Genomic DNA, 14,794 nt, shown 5'->3' with positions numbered 1-14,794 from the left:
ATCTAACATGAAAGAGTGTCATCACTTTATCAAATCAAATTGAAACTTTAAGTTTCCATAACGAGTAATCATTAAACCCGAATGGCCCAATGTAATTATCACATCGAATCACTTTTCCGAATTTAAATTCTGGTCAGTTTTCCAATACTAGCCGGTGATCACTTTATTAGACTTACTTTATACATGACCATAAATATGATGTGATATAGGAACACAAACATGTGTTTATTTCTACAATTGGCAAGACAATTAAGTAATACTTGATCCAATAATAACTCATACTCTGCTGGAGTTGTATTGACTTTGTTGATAATGCTAATTTTATTGGACATTTTATACTTTATTTTCTAGAGTATTTTATATAATATCAATTTTACTAAAAATAATCTCTAGAAAATATTAATTTGGAGCATTTACACCTAGTATATAGTCAATGACATTTATTCATTTCCATCTTCAGCATGGTGTCATTCTAAATATTTAATAATTATGTGACCACCTAAAAAAAACAAGCTAATGTATGTACCAAACCTTACCATCAATATATCTTATTATTCGTGTACAAGGATTACATAAAATAATGGAATAAATACTATGTCCCCCTAATCCTTGCATATGGGAGTATGAAATTAATTCAACAACCTTTAAAAATCCCTTGTACTTTTTAAGTCATAAATTCTTTTGAAAATGTCATGTATCAAGTATAGTATAATTATTTTATATTGCTCCTATCGCCCAATTACATTCATCTTTAAAATGGATTCCATCATAACTATGATCAAAGTAAATATATTAATCAAGTAATAATGTTGCTTACAATATCATGCACAATTTCTTAAACTCACAAACATTATTTTTGGGTCAAATCGATTATATATCAGCATGTTTGCAATTCCTTATAAACCTTATAATGAATTATAATCATGAAAATTCCATGCAAATATGCTTGTTAACTATTCAATCACACAAATTCTCATTCACTTATGGGAGTGTGTAGATCTTGTAATCTATGAATCATTAATTCTCACCCAAAGTTCGATATCATAACACTATTCAAAACCTTTTGTATATTCTTTCAGAATCACATTAGTATCGCGGATATAGATTGTTTAAGCAACATACCTCATTTGAAACTAATTGAAATCTATACGTATCTTCATGTTATTTTGAGGGTTTCTAACCCTTCATAAATTTAACGAACTTTAGGTCCATATGTATGAATATATTATGTTCAATTTACTCATTATTCCTACAATCCGACTTCATATAGGCATATAATATCATGTAGAATCAAATTTAAAAAATCACACGTCAATTAATATTTCAACATTAGAATCATGTTAGTACATTAGTATCAAATCATCAACTTATAATTGTTTAAAAATTATCAACTTATAAGGTTACTAACATGTCATGTGCTCATGTCAGCGGAGATACTTCACATAATTCAAAATATAAAGGTTATGTTATACATAAAACTTATGTAGCACATAATTCGACATAACATCACCCACGGTTTTAAAGATCATATGCTTTATGTGAAACACTATAGAGAAATTAAAATTTCATAGTAAAAAACCCCACAATATATAATGTTACAACTACTCATCACTATAAAACTAATGTGCGATACCAAAATGCTGATAAAACCGGAAACATATATACACACAAGAATCTACAACAAAATTACTTTATAAAAATGAATTCCATCACTAAATAATTATCACCCTACTATTTATACAATTTAACACTAATAAATCAAGATTAGAAATGAAAGGGGATGGACATGAGTAACAAGCAGCAATTGATCATCGAACCATGTAAAATAATGTGCCTTATTGCCCTTATAAAAGGAATTAGATAAATTCGTACACTTTTCTATGTTATGGAGTGTAATTATGCAAAGGTGTAGCAAATAACAATAGAGAATACTGTAGCTTAAATAAAAGGGAAATAATAAGGAATAATTACATCTAAGTATTTAACAACCCAAATTAATAAGCTAAGATAATAGTATTACTTGGCACATGTCCGAAACATGTAACAAAAGCATAAGTTAATTAGTAGGGAAGTAGTTATTCCTCATTTTCTATATCATCTATCTATATTTACTAGAGTACAAAGAAAACTCCGACGAAGGAATGGCTAGAAATAGTACGTAATGAGTAACAATTAAAATTAGAGAGAAGTACTATCCACTCAAAGTCTCAACTAGGAATTAGTGCTAAAGAGGAATTTATTCTACGAGCAATTGTTAAATATAATATAAATTAATGCTTAGACCGCAATAATTAATATAAGAATTACAAATTATCAATTTATCACAACTTCATGATCACTCACAAATGCAAATATAAATATCGCATATCAGCACGATATAAAAAGAACGAAAACTAATATCAATCACATCATTAACCAATTGATTCTTACTACAAAATTTACCATGACAATCTCAAATCAATTAATAATACAGGTAGGATGGTAAATGCATATCTTTTGAGGTATGATTTCAATTAAACATATATTAACAACACAAATAGCAATTTGGAGTTGACATTCTCTAATTTGGAGTTTGTCATCAATTGCAATTGCGGTAAATATATAATCATCAAATTTGAATAATTACTCGTCAGTGAGTCGAATGGATCCTCATGCATCGCCTCACCTTTTCTTACTGGAAAAATTATGGAAATAATTATATAAGAAGTATTATTAAAACTTTAATCTATATTTTAGAGATTTGGTGCTGATAACGTGTTATGAAATAAAGAGAATAGAGAATAGTGTAGAGAAAGATATAGATGGTAATGTTTTCTCTCTTCCATTTCATTAAGCTATGCCATATTTATACATGAGTATATGATTACCCACATGGACAATGAAGAGTCCATTTAAGTAGGGGTTACAAAGTGTAGTAAAGTAGTCATAATATAAGGAGGTTATAATGAGAGTCATAAAGACGGGGGAGTTACAAGCCATAATGAACATCCATAATAATAACAAATTACAACATTTACTAAATTTTATTTCATTAAGGTGTTGAGAATTAACAAAGTGAGTACTTTAAATGTTTTTTTTTTTTTGCCATATATTTCCAAAAATATTGGTGCTTATAGCTTCGACAAAATATTAGGTTTAAGCTGTCTTCACTACTACATTTTTGATCTAATGCAACGGTACAAAAATAGCTAATACAACGGCTAATTTCATACCGTTGTATTAGACTAGGCTAATCCGTTGTATTACACTAAAACAGGGCTAATATAACGGTTTATACTAACCGTTGTATTAGATGAGCTAATCCAACGGATTATTCTTCTAACACAACGGATAGTGTTCCCGAATTTTTTTATTTTTCAGTTGGAGCTAATCCAACGGATCAGCCCCAAAAAATAAAAAAAAATAAAAAAAGAATAAGACCTAATACAACGGATGAGTAAAAAAAAAACAAAAAAAACCCGGGAAATGCTGAAATATTAGAGCCAAAAATGAAATTGAAACCCCTTTCCCAAACTTCTCCTTCCTTCGTTCTCCTCCCTAGCTCGCTGCTGCTCCTTCCTTCGTTCTCCTCCCTAGCTCGCTGTTGCTCGCTGCCGCCGCTGCTTCGTGCTCAAATCTCTATTTAAGGTATACCTTGAATTTTCGTCTACCAATTATGGATTTGTTGATTTTGTTTTGTAATTAGTTTTAGTTTGAACCTTGCATGTGGCTGATTGCTCGAATCTTTGGATTTGTTGATTTGTTCGAATGTTGCATGTGGCTGATTGCTTGCTTGAGGGTGGTTGTTGGGGTGGTTTTTCGATTTATGAACCCTAATTTTTTTTTGGGGGTTTATTTGGGAATACTTGACATACCTGTTGAAGTTAGCTGCTCGAATCTTAACCTTTTCTCAGTTCTTTCTGGTGGCCTTTGCAGTTTGCTTCTTGTAAAACCTGTACAATTAATATGAGGTTACAGTATCTAATTTTCTTCTGTAGTATAATAGACAACTTATTTTGTGCCGTTTGTTTTTATATTACTTTGGCTCAGACATTGCTCATAATTATGCTACAACCTTTGTTCTTTTTTATGTAAATCTGTTTGGGTGGGCGTATTTGGACAATTTGCTATAAACATAACCCAACAGGCAATTCGCTTATGTAGCTTTATGCAATTCGAACTCTTTTTTTGCTCCTTGATATATCATTCGGCTCTATGTTCTGTTTTCTAAATCTTACTGTGGTCTGTGCTTTGGATTTCCTCTGTTACCGAGCTTCTGTCCTTACTTTTCTAGGTTCCATGTTCTTGATTATGTTCCCTTTTTCCAGAAATGAGTTAGATGAAGTGATCTTAGGTGCACTGACGAACTACAACGTTCTCTATCTTAAAATTGGAATCTTGAAGCTATTTCTTGTCATGTACTTTCTACCGGGTTAGTTTGGCCTGTTCAATTTCCATGGACAGATGGACTAAATATCTGAATGTACTCTTTTGCATGAATAAATCAAAATATAGTGTTTATGACCGAATCACTACTTTCTTTTTCTGTTTTGATAGACACTACTTCATATTAATTTTGAAGTGGATTTTCTCATCAAATTTGCTGTTTTTGACTAATTAGTAGCGTGAAATATGATCTGGGTTTGCTTCAATTTTAATATTTTCAAGTGCTTTAAATGAATAAATGGTATTAAAACACTTAGCGGAAGGCTCACAGAGCTTCTCCATCATTAATGCCCTTTGATTTTGCCTTAGGAGTCACTACAGCTCGAAAGCTGGCAGTATTACACTAAACTTTTGAACTCCAGCAAAAATTATTACAGTCTTACTGTTATCACTGCCAATCAATTATTCAGCTAAAACTACTATTGGAAAGGGATGGGAGGCCCAAAATTAAAGGGAACAAGAGTAAATTTTTAAAATATTGAGCCAAAAAAAAATCAATGTTTTGGTAAATGGAGAGAAGCAGAACACAGCATAAACAACGAGAATGCCGATAAAATCATTTACAAGGAAAGGAAGGTGGGCGTAAAACTGTAAGAAGATTGGTGAGAAGGTCGTGTTATAAGGGAGAAAGATGAATCGGTTGTTTATAGAGGTGAATGGGTGGGGAGGCAGTACGTGGGGCTGGATGGGAAAGGATTGGGGTAACATAGAGGTGAAGGAACACTTTAAAACCGTTTCTAATGGTTTGTACATCAAAGAGTAGACCCTGAATGAGTAACAAGAGTCTAGGAACTACAGTAGGCACCTAATGCCTATAGGAATAAAAAGATATTAACATTGTTAGATATGATGAATTAAACAGATTTCAGCAAAGACAGCAAAAGATCCAATTAGGTTTAGAAGATGAACAAGACATTAATCACAAGAATAGTGGTCTTCATATTAACAAATGACCCGATGACATTTCATTCAAAAAATTTCAGCAAAGTTGAGCAATAAGGTAAAGTGGTAACATACTTTTACATTTATTAACCTCATCAGCTGGATCATATGATGCAGACTATGGACTACAAATACCAAAAAAGATAAGAATTTCCAAATAATACCTCCTCCACTTCCTTCTCTGTAGCAAGCTTGTTCAGTGACCCCACAAACAACTTGTACTCAACTGTGCCTAACAAATAAAACAACAAACTGAGCTTTAAACAAATCAAGCAATAATGCAAAATGGTGCCTATTTAACCAGTTCATGTCATCCCTCCAAAATTTTAAATCTCCCTCCACCAAATTCCATAATCTCCAAAACCAGCAATAGAAAAGATACATAATTTTTTTAACAAGAAAAGAATGCAAAAGATCAATGGAGACAGATGCACCCCCACTGGCCCAAAGACATTTGAAAACACAAAAGGGAATCAATAACTTCAAGAGAGACAAATTTGCAGCTAAATCATACAAAAATACTCCCTTCGAAAATATGATCTGGACCGCAAGGAACTTAAAAGCAAGAGTATGGAAACTAATAGTTGTGCCTGTGCCTGTGCCTATTTAATTGTTTGCTTTATTATTTTCTGTTCATTACTTACTGTTGAATGTCAATTGTTCAGTATGATGTAAATGGTAAATTAAATATGGGTTTTGCTTGTTTTTAAATTCTAATCCACATCAATCAAAATATGGAACATTATGTAACAGCTAAATTAGGGACTTAAGTCAAGGCCTTCTAGAATTATCAAATAATTTTTCCTATTTACTCTGTTAATTTCTATTTTTACCCTAAGGAATGGAAGGTGGAACTAAGAATTGGTGGATGTTTGCCAAATGGAGCGATGAATATGAACAAGGAGTCGACGAATATGTCAAAAGGGCTTTTGCTATTAAGTCTCAAGGAAATCAAATTTGTTGTCCCTGTCAAATTTGTCATTATCGTTTTTGGCGGTGTGAAGGTGTGGTGAGAGACCATCTAATTTGTAATGGTTTTGTTCCAAGATCGGATAAGTTATCAGACTTAGGGTTCAATATCCAAAGAGAAGAAACTATTTTGGATAATGATCAAGGGTCAATCCCAAATGACTCTAGCGATGACGTAGTGAGGTTGTTGCATGATGCACGTGATGCTTTTAAAGAGGGGCCAAATGATGAGGCAAAATTTTTTTTTAGGTTAGTTGAAGAAGGGAAAGAAGAATTGTATCCTGGTTCCAAAAATCACTCAAAACTTTCCTTCATGATTCGACTTTTTATTTTGAAGTGTGATCATAATATAACCAATGCCGCATTTGGAGATATATTGGAGCTTATAAGGGAGGTGTTTCCTGATGCAAAGTTGCCAACTTCTTTCAATGAAGCGAAAAGTGTTTTGAAAGTGTTGGGGTTGGATTATACAAAGATTGATGCATGTCCAAACGATTGCATGATATATTGGGAAGAGCATGAAAATGCAACAAGCTGCCATGTTTGTAAAACACCAAGATGGAAATCAAAGGACAAAGAGGATGACATAGAAAATGGTAAAGGAAAGACCTATAGGATTCCTCAAAAGATTCTTAGGTACTTTCCGATAAAGAAAAGGCTTCAACGACTATTTATGTGTCAAGAAACGGCGAGATACATGACTTTACTATTTATGTGTCAAGAAAATGGTAAAGGAAAGACCTATAGGATTCCTCAAAAGATTCTTAGGTACTTTTCGATAAAGAAAAGGCTTCAACGACTATTTATGTGTCAAGAAACGGCAAGATACATGACTTGGCATGCGGATGGGCGTGAAAATGATTATCTTTTACATCATCCAGCTGACGGTCAAGCTTAAAGGGAATTTGATTCCTTGTACAAAGAGTTTTCTGATGACCCGCGCAATGTGAGGCTAGGACTAGCCACAGATGGCTTCAGCCCGTTCAACTCAATGAGTATTGTACATAATACTTGGCCAGTTATGTTGATCAATTACAACTTGCCTCCTTGGATGATTATGAAGCCTGAGTATTTGATGTTAGCACTACTAATTCCGGGTCCTTCTTCCCCAGGCAATGACCTTGACATATATTTGCAACCACTAATGAAGGACTTAAAGGATTTGTGAGAGTTCGGACTGGAAACTTATGATGCTTCGAGTAACCAGAGGTTTCACATGCATGTAGCATTGATGACTACCGTGAGTGATTTTCCTGCTTATGCGATGTTATCTAGCTGGAGCACAAAAGGATACTTGGCGTGCCCTGAGTGTCATTATGAATTAGATTCTGAGTGGTTGCCTTATAGTGCTAAGAATGTGTATAGGGAAAATCGTAAATTTCTACCTCCATTTCACCCTTGGCGTCGTGATAAGAGGAATTTTGATGGGAAAGTTGAGGAAAGACATCAACCAACTCCATTGAATGGAATTGATGTAGCTAATCTGTTGCGTGATTTTCCAAATGAATTTGGAAATAAGCAAAAGAAACCAAGGCGTGATGTTGATGATCCGAATTCGTGGAAAAAGAGGGTCATTTTCTTCGAGTTACCATATTGGAAGCATTGTCTTAATCGTCACAACCTCGATGTAATGCATATTGAGAAAAATGTGTTTGATAGTGTCATCGGGACATTGTTAGACATTTCTCAAAAGACCAAGGATCATGTGAGTGCTCGTCGAGATTTGGTAGAGCTTAATTTGATGCCGGAGCTTCAACCAAGAGAATTGGAAGATGGTGGCGAAGAATTTCCAAGATCCCGCTTTTGGATGTCATTGGAGCAAAAACGTAAGTTCTGCCAAGTCTTCAAAAATGCCAAACTTCCTCAAGGCTATGCTTCTAACATTGGTTGATGTGTACAAGTTGGGGAAAGGAAAATTGCAGGCTACAAAAGCCACGATGCACATTTTATGATGAATAATTTGCTCCCAATTGCAGTGAAGACAACATTATCCAAAGATGTTGCTACTCCTTTGATTAGACTTTGTGGTTTTTTTAAAAGTACATGGAGTAAAACTGTTGATCCTCAACATCTTGAAAAATTGCAATATGAGATAGTTGAAACATTATGCCTACTTGAGAGGATTTTTCCACCTGCCTTTTTTGATATAATGGTACATCTACCTCTACACTTGGTGGGCCAAATTAAGTTGGGTGGACCTGTAAGTTCAAGGTGTATGTATGGGATTGAGAGGTATCTTCATGGACTGAAGCAAGATGTTCGAAATAAAGCTCGTCCAGAAGGCTCAATGGCAGAAGGATATCTAGCCAAAGAATGTGTTGCCTTTGTAGCTAGATTTTTGAATGGATCAAACTCGGCCACACCTCAAGTTAATGCCTGTAGTACATCACAATCATTTCTTCCTAAGGTAGGACGTCCAATAAAAGGGAAAGGAAGGACATCAAAGAAAAAAGACCGTGAACACATACTTGATTACAATCAATGGGTACAAGCGCATCGTTATGTCTTGTTCAATTGTGACTGCGAGGAAGTTGAGAAATATATAAGGTTAGATTACCAACCAAAATGTAGTTTTTTTTCTTTTTCTCTTGGTTTTCAATATGTTTTAATTGTAGTGTTAATAAAGTAATCTTTTTTTATTTCATAGTGAGCACAAGGAATTTGTAAGCGCTAGAGGAAAAAGAAAATGGGATAGCGTTCAAGATCACAGCAAGGATTTTGTGGATTGGTTTAGGGAGAAAGTTGATTTCATTGTTGAAGAGGGTCAAGAGATCATCCTTAACAATATCATATGGTTATCAAAAGGGCCTTCTTACATTGCTAAAAAGTATACAGGGTACTCAGTCAATGGTTATAGGTTCCATACCATGAAGCGCGATGCTAATTGTGTAACTCAAAATAGTGGAGTCACTCTAACGGCCATGACACATAGCTTTGCGAGTTCCAAAGATCAAAATCCTGTTGAGGCTAATGTTAATTATTATGGTTCAATAACAGACATCATTTCAGTATCTTACCATGGCTATTTCCGTGTCGTCTTATTTAAGTGTGTGTGGTTTCACTCTGAAAAAGACGATGATGAGCTTGTAATGATTAATATGTCTAAGACAATTTCTAAAGAAGAACCATTTATCTTGGCATCTCAAGCACATCAAGTGTTTTATGTTGAAGATCTTAATAGAGATGGTTGGCATTATGCTGTTCAAATCCCTCCTAGAGAGCTTTCTAATGGTTTTTTCCCTAACAATTTATATTACATTATATTGCACTGCTTTTCATATTATATTATATTATATTGCATTGTTTTTCATATTATTATCTTTTATGGTTTGTAAACATGTTCTCATTGAATGGCTTTGCAGATGAAGGGGAGTAAAGCAAAAGCTTCTAATTCCCAAAGTCAGCTTCCAGACTATGAGTTACAAAGGCTTAGAAAATTGAAGCATAATGCTGAAAGAATGTCAGCCCAAGGATCGGGATCCTTGGCGAATAAGATATTGCAACAAAAAACACGCAACATACTTTGTTCGAGTGTGAGGCAGACAGATGATGGCTCCTCAGGAGACTCTGATATGGAACAAGAAACTCTTGGTATTGAAAAAAGACAAGTATGTGAAAAGGTATCTTTAGTAACTTGAATTTGCTTTGACGACATATACATTCCTGCCTTTGCTCTGCCAGACTCTTGGTATAAGTTGTGTAGGAATTATCTTAATTTTCTGGTCATTCTCCTCTATAAATTTAGTTCCTGAAGTCTGCACTAGTCTCAACTATCAAGAAGATTGTATTAGGTTTACTAAGCATGAGCATACATGAATCATTTTGGTTTATCTTATTAGTCAAGATTACATAGCCTCCTTCCAGCTATTACGTGTTGTTGTTCTGTTAATGAGCTTAGACTCGTTTGTCAGCAGTGCTAGCTTCCACAGTGCTCCTGAGGTTTATCATACCTGAAGTGTGATGACTGGCAGTGGCTTGAGCTAGTGGATCCCGGATGCGGAAGTGGTTGTGATGGGTTTGAGACTTACCTGCTTAGATTTTTTAAAAAAAATGTTGCTAATCTGGTTTAGTGATCACTAGCTCACAGACTTAGCTACTAGAAGTATGATGATCAGTCTTGTTGCTTGTTGAGATTGTTTGCTGATCTTAATGTTTTTACTGCTGTTCCCATACATTTTTAAGCTAATGATTGGAATTTATATCTTTCAGCTTCATAATCGCTCTTTTTTTTTTCTATCTTTGGTTTAATGTATTGTGGATTGATTTGATGATACACAATGTCTCTTGGGTTTTTTGACGACATATACATTCCTGCCTTTGCTCTTCCAGACCCGTCACATAGTAACTTGTTTTGCTTTTGTTTTATAGGTCTCTTCTCAACAACATCCAGTTCCTACACGGGAAATTCAAAGGAAGCAGCAAGAACAACAATTGGGGTCAACAAAGGCATCTGTGAAGAAAAGAGCGTTCTGTTCTCCTGGCTCAATGTCAGCCTACCTCGAGTTTTGGAAACGACAAAAGGATGAAGCGCTGATGATGAGCAGTGAGGTGCATGAAAAAGGGCAAAATTATGATGATGAGCAGCTGAATGAGACCGATTGTGCTCTTCAGTTCGATTGTGAGGGCAATGAAGCAGTGGAACGAGCAATTATGGCACAGTTTGGAATGGAAGGTATATTCTGATCATCAATTATGATTGCCTTAGGTTAACCTGTCAAATTGTTATAATTTTAGTAAAATATAATTATAGATATAATTAATAGTATAAATATTCTTTGACAGACATAAATAGATTGAAAACTCCAATAAAGAAGTAGATACATTCTTCCTAGACATTTATAAAAGAAAAACACATGTATATGCAATGGAGCTTATATTTTGCCTCTGATTCCTGAAACTTAAAATTTGTAGTTTGTTCAATAATCGTATCTATTTCATATTAGACCTAATGGCTAAAAATATATAATATGTAATATTTCAATTTAAAGTCTGAACACAGGAAAGAAAAGCATAACTTAATAAGATATTGTCTCTGAATACTTCCTTAGGTTCTCCCTGCTCCACTGCCACAGTGAAAAAATAACATGAAGTGTTTCAGCACCTATCTTATTCCATTTGCACTCATTCAACTAATATCTCTAATTCATCATGAATTGCAGCAGTACCCTCAACTGATAGACAGATTCTTCTAAGTGATAAACATAAATCATTTCGATAATTTAACTTTTTCTAGAAGTACCACAGACACATAACCATCAAAAGTAAGGCTGAATGGAAAATGGAGAGAATAATGTAGCAACTTATACATTAGTATAGTTTATGGAATTTGCTGTAACTAATACACATCAATAAAGTACACGCATTTAAAATTACCTAGCAATAACATTTTCTCTTTTGCATTCTCAGTTGAAAAATCTTTCTTATCTGATTCTGCCATCTTTGTTAAAGCACTGGTTGAGATATATATAAACTTGTTAAGCTGGATAAACTTACGAATGCAGTGTTTATTACCACAGATCCACCAAGTGAATTGTCCTCGAAAAGGAAAAAACATCGAGGTCGAACAATGCTCCACAGAGTTCACGCACGTTCAAGAGAGGAGCGTCCTGTGATTGTTCTGAACTCATTAGGTCAGCCAGTTGGACCTACTAAGGAGATTGTGCAAGAGTTCAAGTTTTTTCTGGGAACGGTGGCAAGGGATTCCGAACTTGCACCGCTTAACTACAGAAATTTTCCTAGCCTACCGACACTTGATAAGATATTGGATTATGTCCAGGTAGTATACAATGATACTGTTGCATTACACGTACACCTCTACACGTTACTAATGTTTTAGCTTGAACAGGAGAAGTATATGGTCCCCCATGCCGGGTTAAATTGGGTGATGGATACTGTAAATAGTTGTTGGAAATATTATAAATGCCAAATCAAGAAGAAACACTTATATGCATATGATACGGATGATTTAAGGTGGGAACATAAACCAGATACAATCTCCGATCAGATGTTCCTAGATCTTCTACAATATTGGCATACCGATGAGGCGAAGGTACTGTATATTGATTCTAATCTAATTCTCTCGAATAATTTTATCTAATATGTGTTTAATTTTGAATTAAATAGTGGTTTCCGATTTTCCCTAGGCAATTAGCCAAAGCAACAAAAGCAATCGTCTAATGTTAGATGATATGCACACTTTGGGACGCAAATCATATGCTATTTTACGCCATGAGTTGGTAAGTACATTTTTTAAAATCTAAATTATAGGCATGTTGACTATATTTTTATTCTAATTTCATATATTATGATTTACATATATATAGCAACAACAAGATCCAGACAAGAAAGAACCTTCTCAAGCAAAGGTTTACAAGGAATCAAGAAAAAGAAGTGCTGAAAGGACATACATTAGCAGCTTTGAAAAAGCAAAAGAGAATATTGTGAGTTATTCGATAATTAGTAACATTGTACGCCTAAATATTGTTAGTTATTCGATAATTAGTAACATATTACTATGTTTGCCTAAACAGGACAAAATTGATGCTTTGGAGTCAGCACAATCACAAGAAGATGGTAATGTATGCAATGACCCTTACAGTGAAGTGATTCCACCTCCTAAATGCAAAAGTCGTTTGCATCTATATGGCTCGGGTGTGAAGAAGAGTGATTTGAAGAACAAAGATACAAAGTCAAATTACATACTCCCGGAGGAATTCCTGGTAGGCATAGAAACACAATTAGTCCAAGAAATTGCACCTACCATCACCGCTGCAGTTTTGGATTCGATTCGCGAGGTGAACCCCGGGATTAATCTTGTGGTTCCTAGTACTCTACAGCAATTGACTCCGCATGATGCATCTAGCGCACCAGATCGAAATACTGCCCAAAGTGGACAATCTTCAAAATCATTTAATCAGGTATAATCTGCACTTCTCTGCTCTAAACTTTAATTTCTAAACTTCCCCTGACTGCTTGCTTGACTGCTTGACTGACTGACTGACTAACTAACTAACTGACTAACTGCTTGCCTGCTTGCTTGCCTATCTGCCTGACTGACTGCTTGCCTACCTGACTGCTTGCCTGCTTGCTTGCCTACGTGCCTGCCTGCCTGACTGCTTGCCTGCTTGCTTGCCTACCTGCCTGCCTACTATAGAAGGGGCTGGCGTAGTTATGCTGAGTTTGCCCATATAGACGCCTCACAACTTGCATCATTCCACTCCTTATCTCCCTCTAGCATTCCCCGAGCATAACAATCAGGTGTGCGATAATTAATGTCGTATGCTGATCACATTATGCTGGATCTTGTCTCCCATGTGAGACATCTAAAATGCCTTAACTTCTATTTTTATCTCTTTGATGTATTAAATCCTGGAAGTGGGTTTCCATTTTGATAACTTGGTTTCCTGAGGAATCTCATAAAACCTTTATCTTTGGATGATAGTCAGTCTCTCCCCTTTTATTTATCTTCCAATATTCAAGAAGAAAGTAATCAATCTCTCTAAGTAATTCTTAGCCTGGGATGAAGCTTTGTTTTATCCCAAGGGGGCTGAGGCCCTTGTAAAAATACTATACTGCGTACAAGTATTGCTTAAATCTTTACAGCATTCTACATTAATATGCTCCTGGTATTTAACAACTTCGAGCTGTTTAAACATAGCATTAGCTCAAACTGTTGATATAGCCTTCTGATGTCTTTTGTTTGTTTGATTTCACTTACCATTGGATGTGGAAAATTGTTAAAATTATGATATCTTGCCAAGGATGTCTGATTTTTGTTCTCTTATTGTATATTTTGTACTTTGATGACTGATTTGTGTGTTGTTGTGCGTTATTTAATTTCCCCAATTGGTGTTGTTATTGTTGTTGGTATTGTGGCTTATGCATTACTTTTTTTACTTAGGTGCTTGATGACGATGAGCTACCCCGGGATGAATGAAGTAAGGACTAATGTTGATTTTATGTATCTATTGCAACTTCTAGAGAGCTTTCACATTAAACGTTTGTTAATTAATTAGCTAATGAACTTTCATTTATAATTAGTTAGTATTGACACTTCGTTTACTTTTGTAATGTAACGAATATATATTATATGTACTTCGTTTATTTTGTAATGCAACGAAGATATATTATATGTACTTTGTTTATTTAAATTATAAATATACTAATATAATTTATATTTATTATTATAGATTTTTTTTAAAAAAAATTACCTAATACAACGGTTTTAAAAAACAAAAAGAAAAAAAAGGGGTCTAATACAACGGGTTTTTTTTTTTTAAAAAAAGGGGGGGCTAATACAACGGATGTAAAAAAAATAAAAAAATAAAGGACCTAATCCAACGGATTGAGCGAAAAATCCGTTGGATTAGGTCCAATTATTCCCAAAAAAAAAAGGGAACCTAATCCAACAGATTGCTCAATCCATTGGATTAGGTCTATTTTGCCGTTGTATTAGACC

At 34.5% G+C, this 14,794-nt stretch overlaps 2 protein-coding genes across 5 annotated transcripts; both read left to right on the top strand.

Moving 5' to 3' along the window:
- The first annotated feature begins 3,502 nt into the window (after positions 1–3,502).
- Positions 3,503–14,471, top strand: LOC110685995. 4 transcript variants are annotated; one of them, XM_021862567.1, is made up of 10 exons: positions 3,510–3,627; positions 4,308–4,411; positions 9,699–9,956; positions 10,705–11,008; positions 11,838–12,112; positions 12,182–12,385; positions 12,480–12,572; positions 12,660–12,776; positions 12,867–13,253; positions 14,237–14,471. In XM_021862567.1, exons 3-10 carry the CDS (start codon positions 9,699–9,701, stop codon positions 14,270–14,272), a joined length of 1,674 nt encoding a protein of 557 aa, XP_021718259.1. In that variant the 5' UTR covers positions 3,510–3,627; positions 4,308–4,411; the 3' UTR covers positions 14,273–14,471. The 4 variants fall into 4 exon arrangements, with proteins under 4 accessions (XP_021718261.1, XP_021718262.1, XP_021718258.1 ...); XM_021862569.1 differs by lacking the exon at positions 4,308–4,411 and having other exon boundaries at positions 3,503–3,627; positions 9,699–9,944; XM_021862570.1 differs by lacking the exon at positions 4,308–4,411 and having other exon boundaries at positions 3,503–3,627; positions 11,853–12,112.
- LOC110685664 lies at positions 7,568–9,671 on the top strand. The gene is made up of 3 exons (XM_021862195.1): positions 7,568–8,162; positions 8,259–8,883; positions 8,984–9,671. Exons 1-3 carry the CDS (start codon positions 7,568–7,570, stop codon positions 9,669–9,671), a joined length of 1,908 nt encoding a protein of 635 aa, XP_021717887.1.
- Positions 14,472–14,794: the final 323 nt, after the last annotated feature.

The sequence above is a fragment of the Chenopodium quinoa genome, unplaced genomic scaffold (assembly GCF_001683475.1).
Source record: "Chenopodium quinoa cultivar QQ74 unplaced genomic scaffold, ASM168347v1, whole genome shotgun sequence".
NCBI classification, from domain to species: Eukaryota; Viridiplantae; Streptophyta; class Magnoliopsida; order Caryophyllales; family Amaranthaceae; genus Chenopodium; species Chenopodium quinoa.
The sequence above is the reverse complement of the archived record's forward strand: the minus strand, read 5'-3'. Positions and strand labels throughout refer to the sequence as shown.

Excerpts from the sequence above, each read along its gene's own strand:
- LOC110685664 (XM_021862195.1), top strand. The coding sequence starts at position 7,568 with ATGACTACCGTGAGTGATTTTCCTGCTTATGCGATGTTATCTAGCTGG. Across the intron at positions 8,163-8,258 it reads GATGTCATTGGAGCAAAAAC|GCTACAAAAGCCACGATGCA; the intron begins GTAAGTTCTGCC and ends GGAAAATTGCAG. Across the intron at positions 8,884-8,983 it reads GAAGTTGAGAAATATATAAG|TGAGCACAAGGAATTTGTAA; the intron begins GTTAGATTACCA and ends TTTATTTCATAG.
- LOC110685995 (XM_021862566.1), top strand. The coding sequence starts at position 9,699 with ATGAAGGGGAGTAAAGCAAAAGCTTCTAATTCCCAAAGTCAGCTTCCA. Across the intron at positions 11,009-11,837 it reads GGCACAGTTTGGAATGGAAG|TGTTTATTACCACAGATCCA; the intron begins GTATATTCTGAT and ends TTACGAATGCAG. Across the intron at positions 13,254-14,236 it reads CTTCAAAATCATTTAATCAG|GTGCTTGATGACGATGAGCT; the intron begins GTATAATCTGCA and ends TTTTTTACTTAG.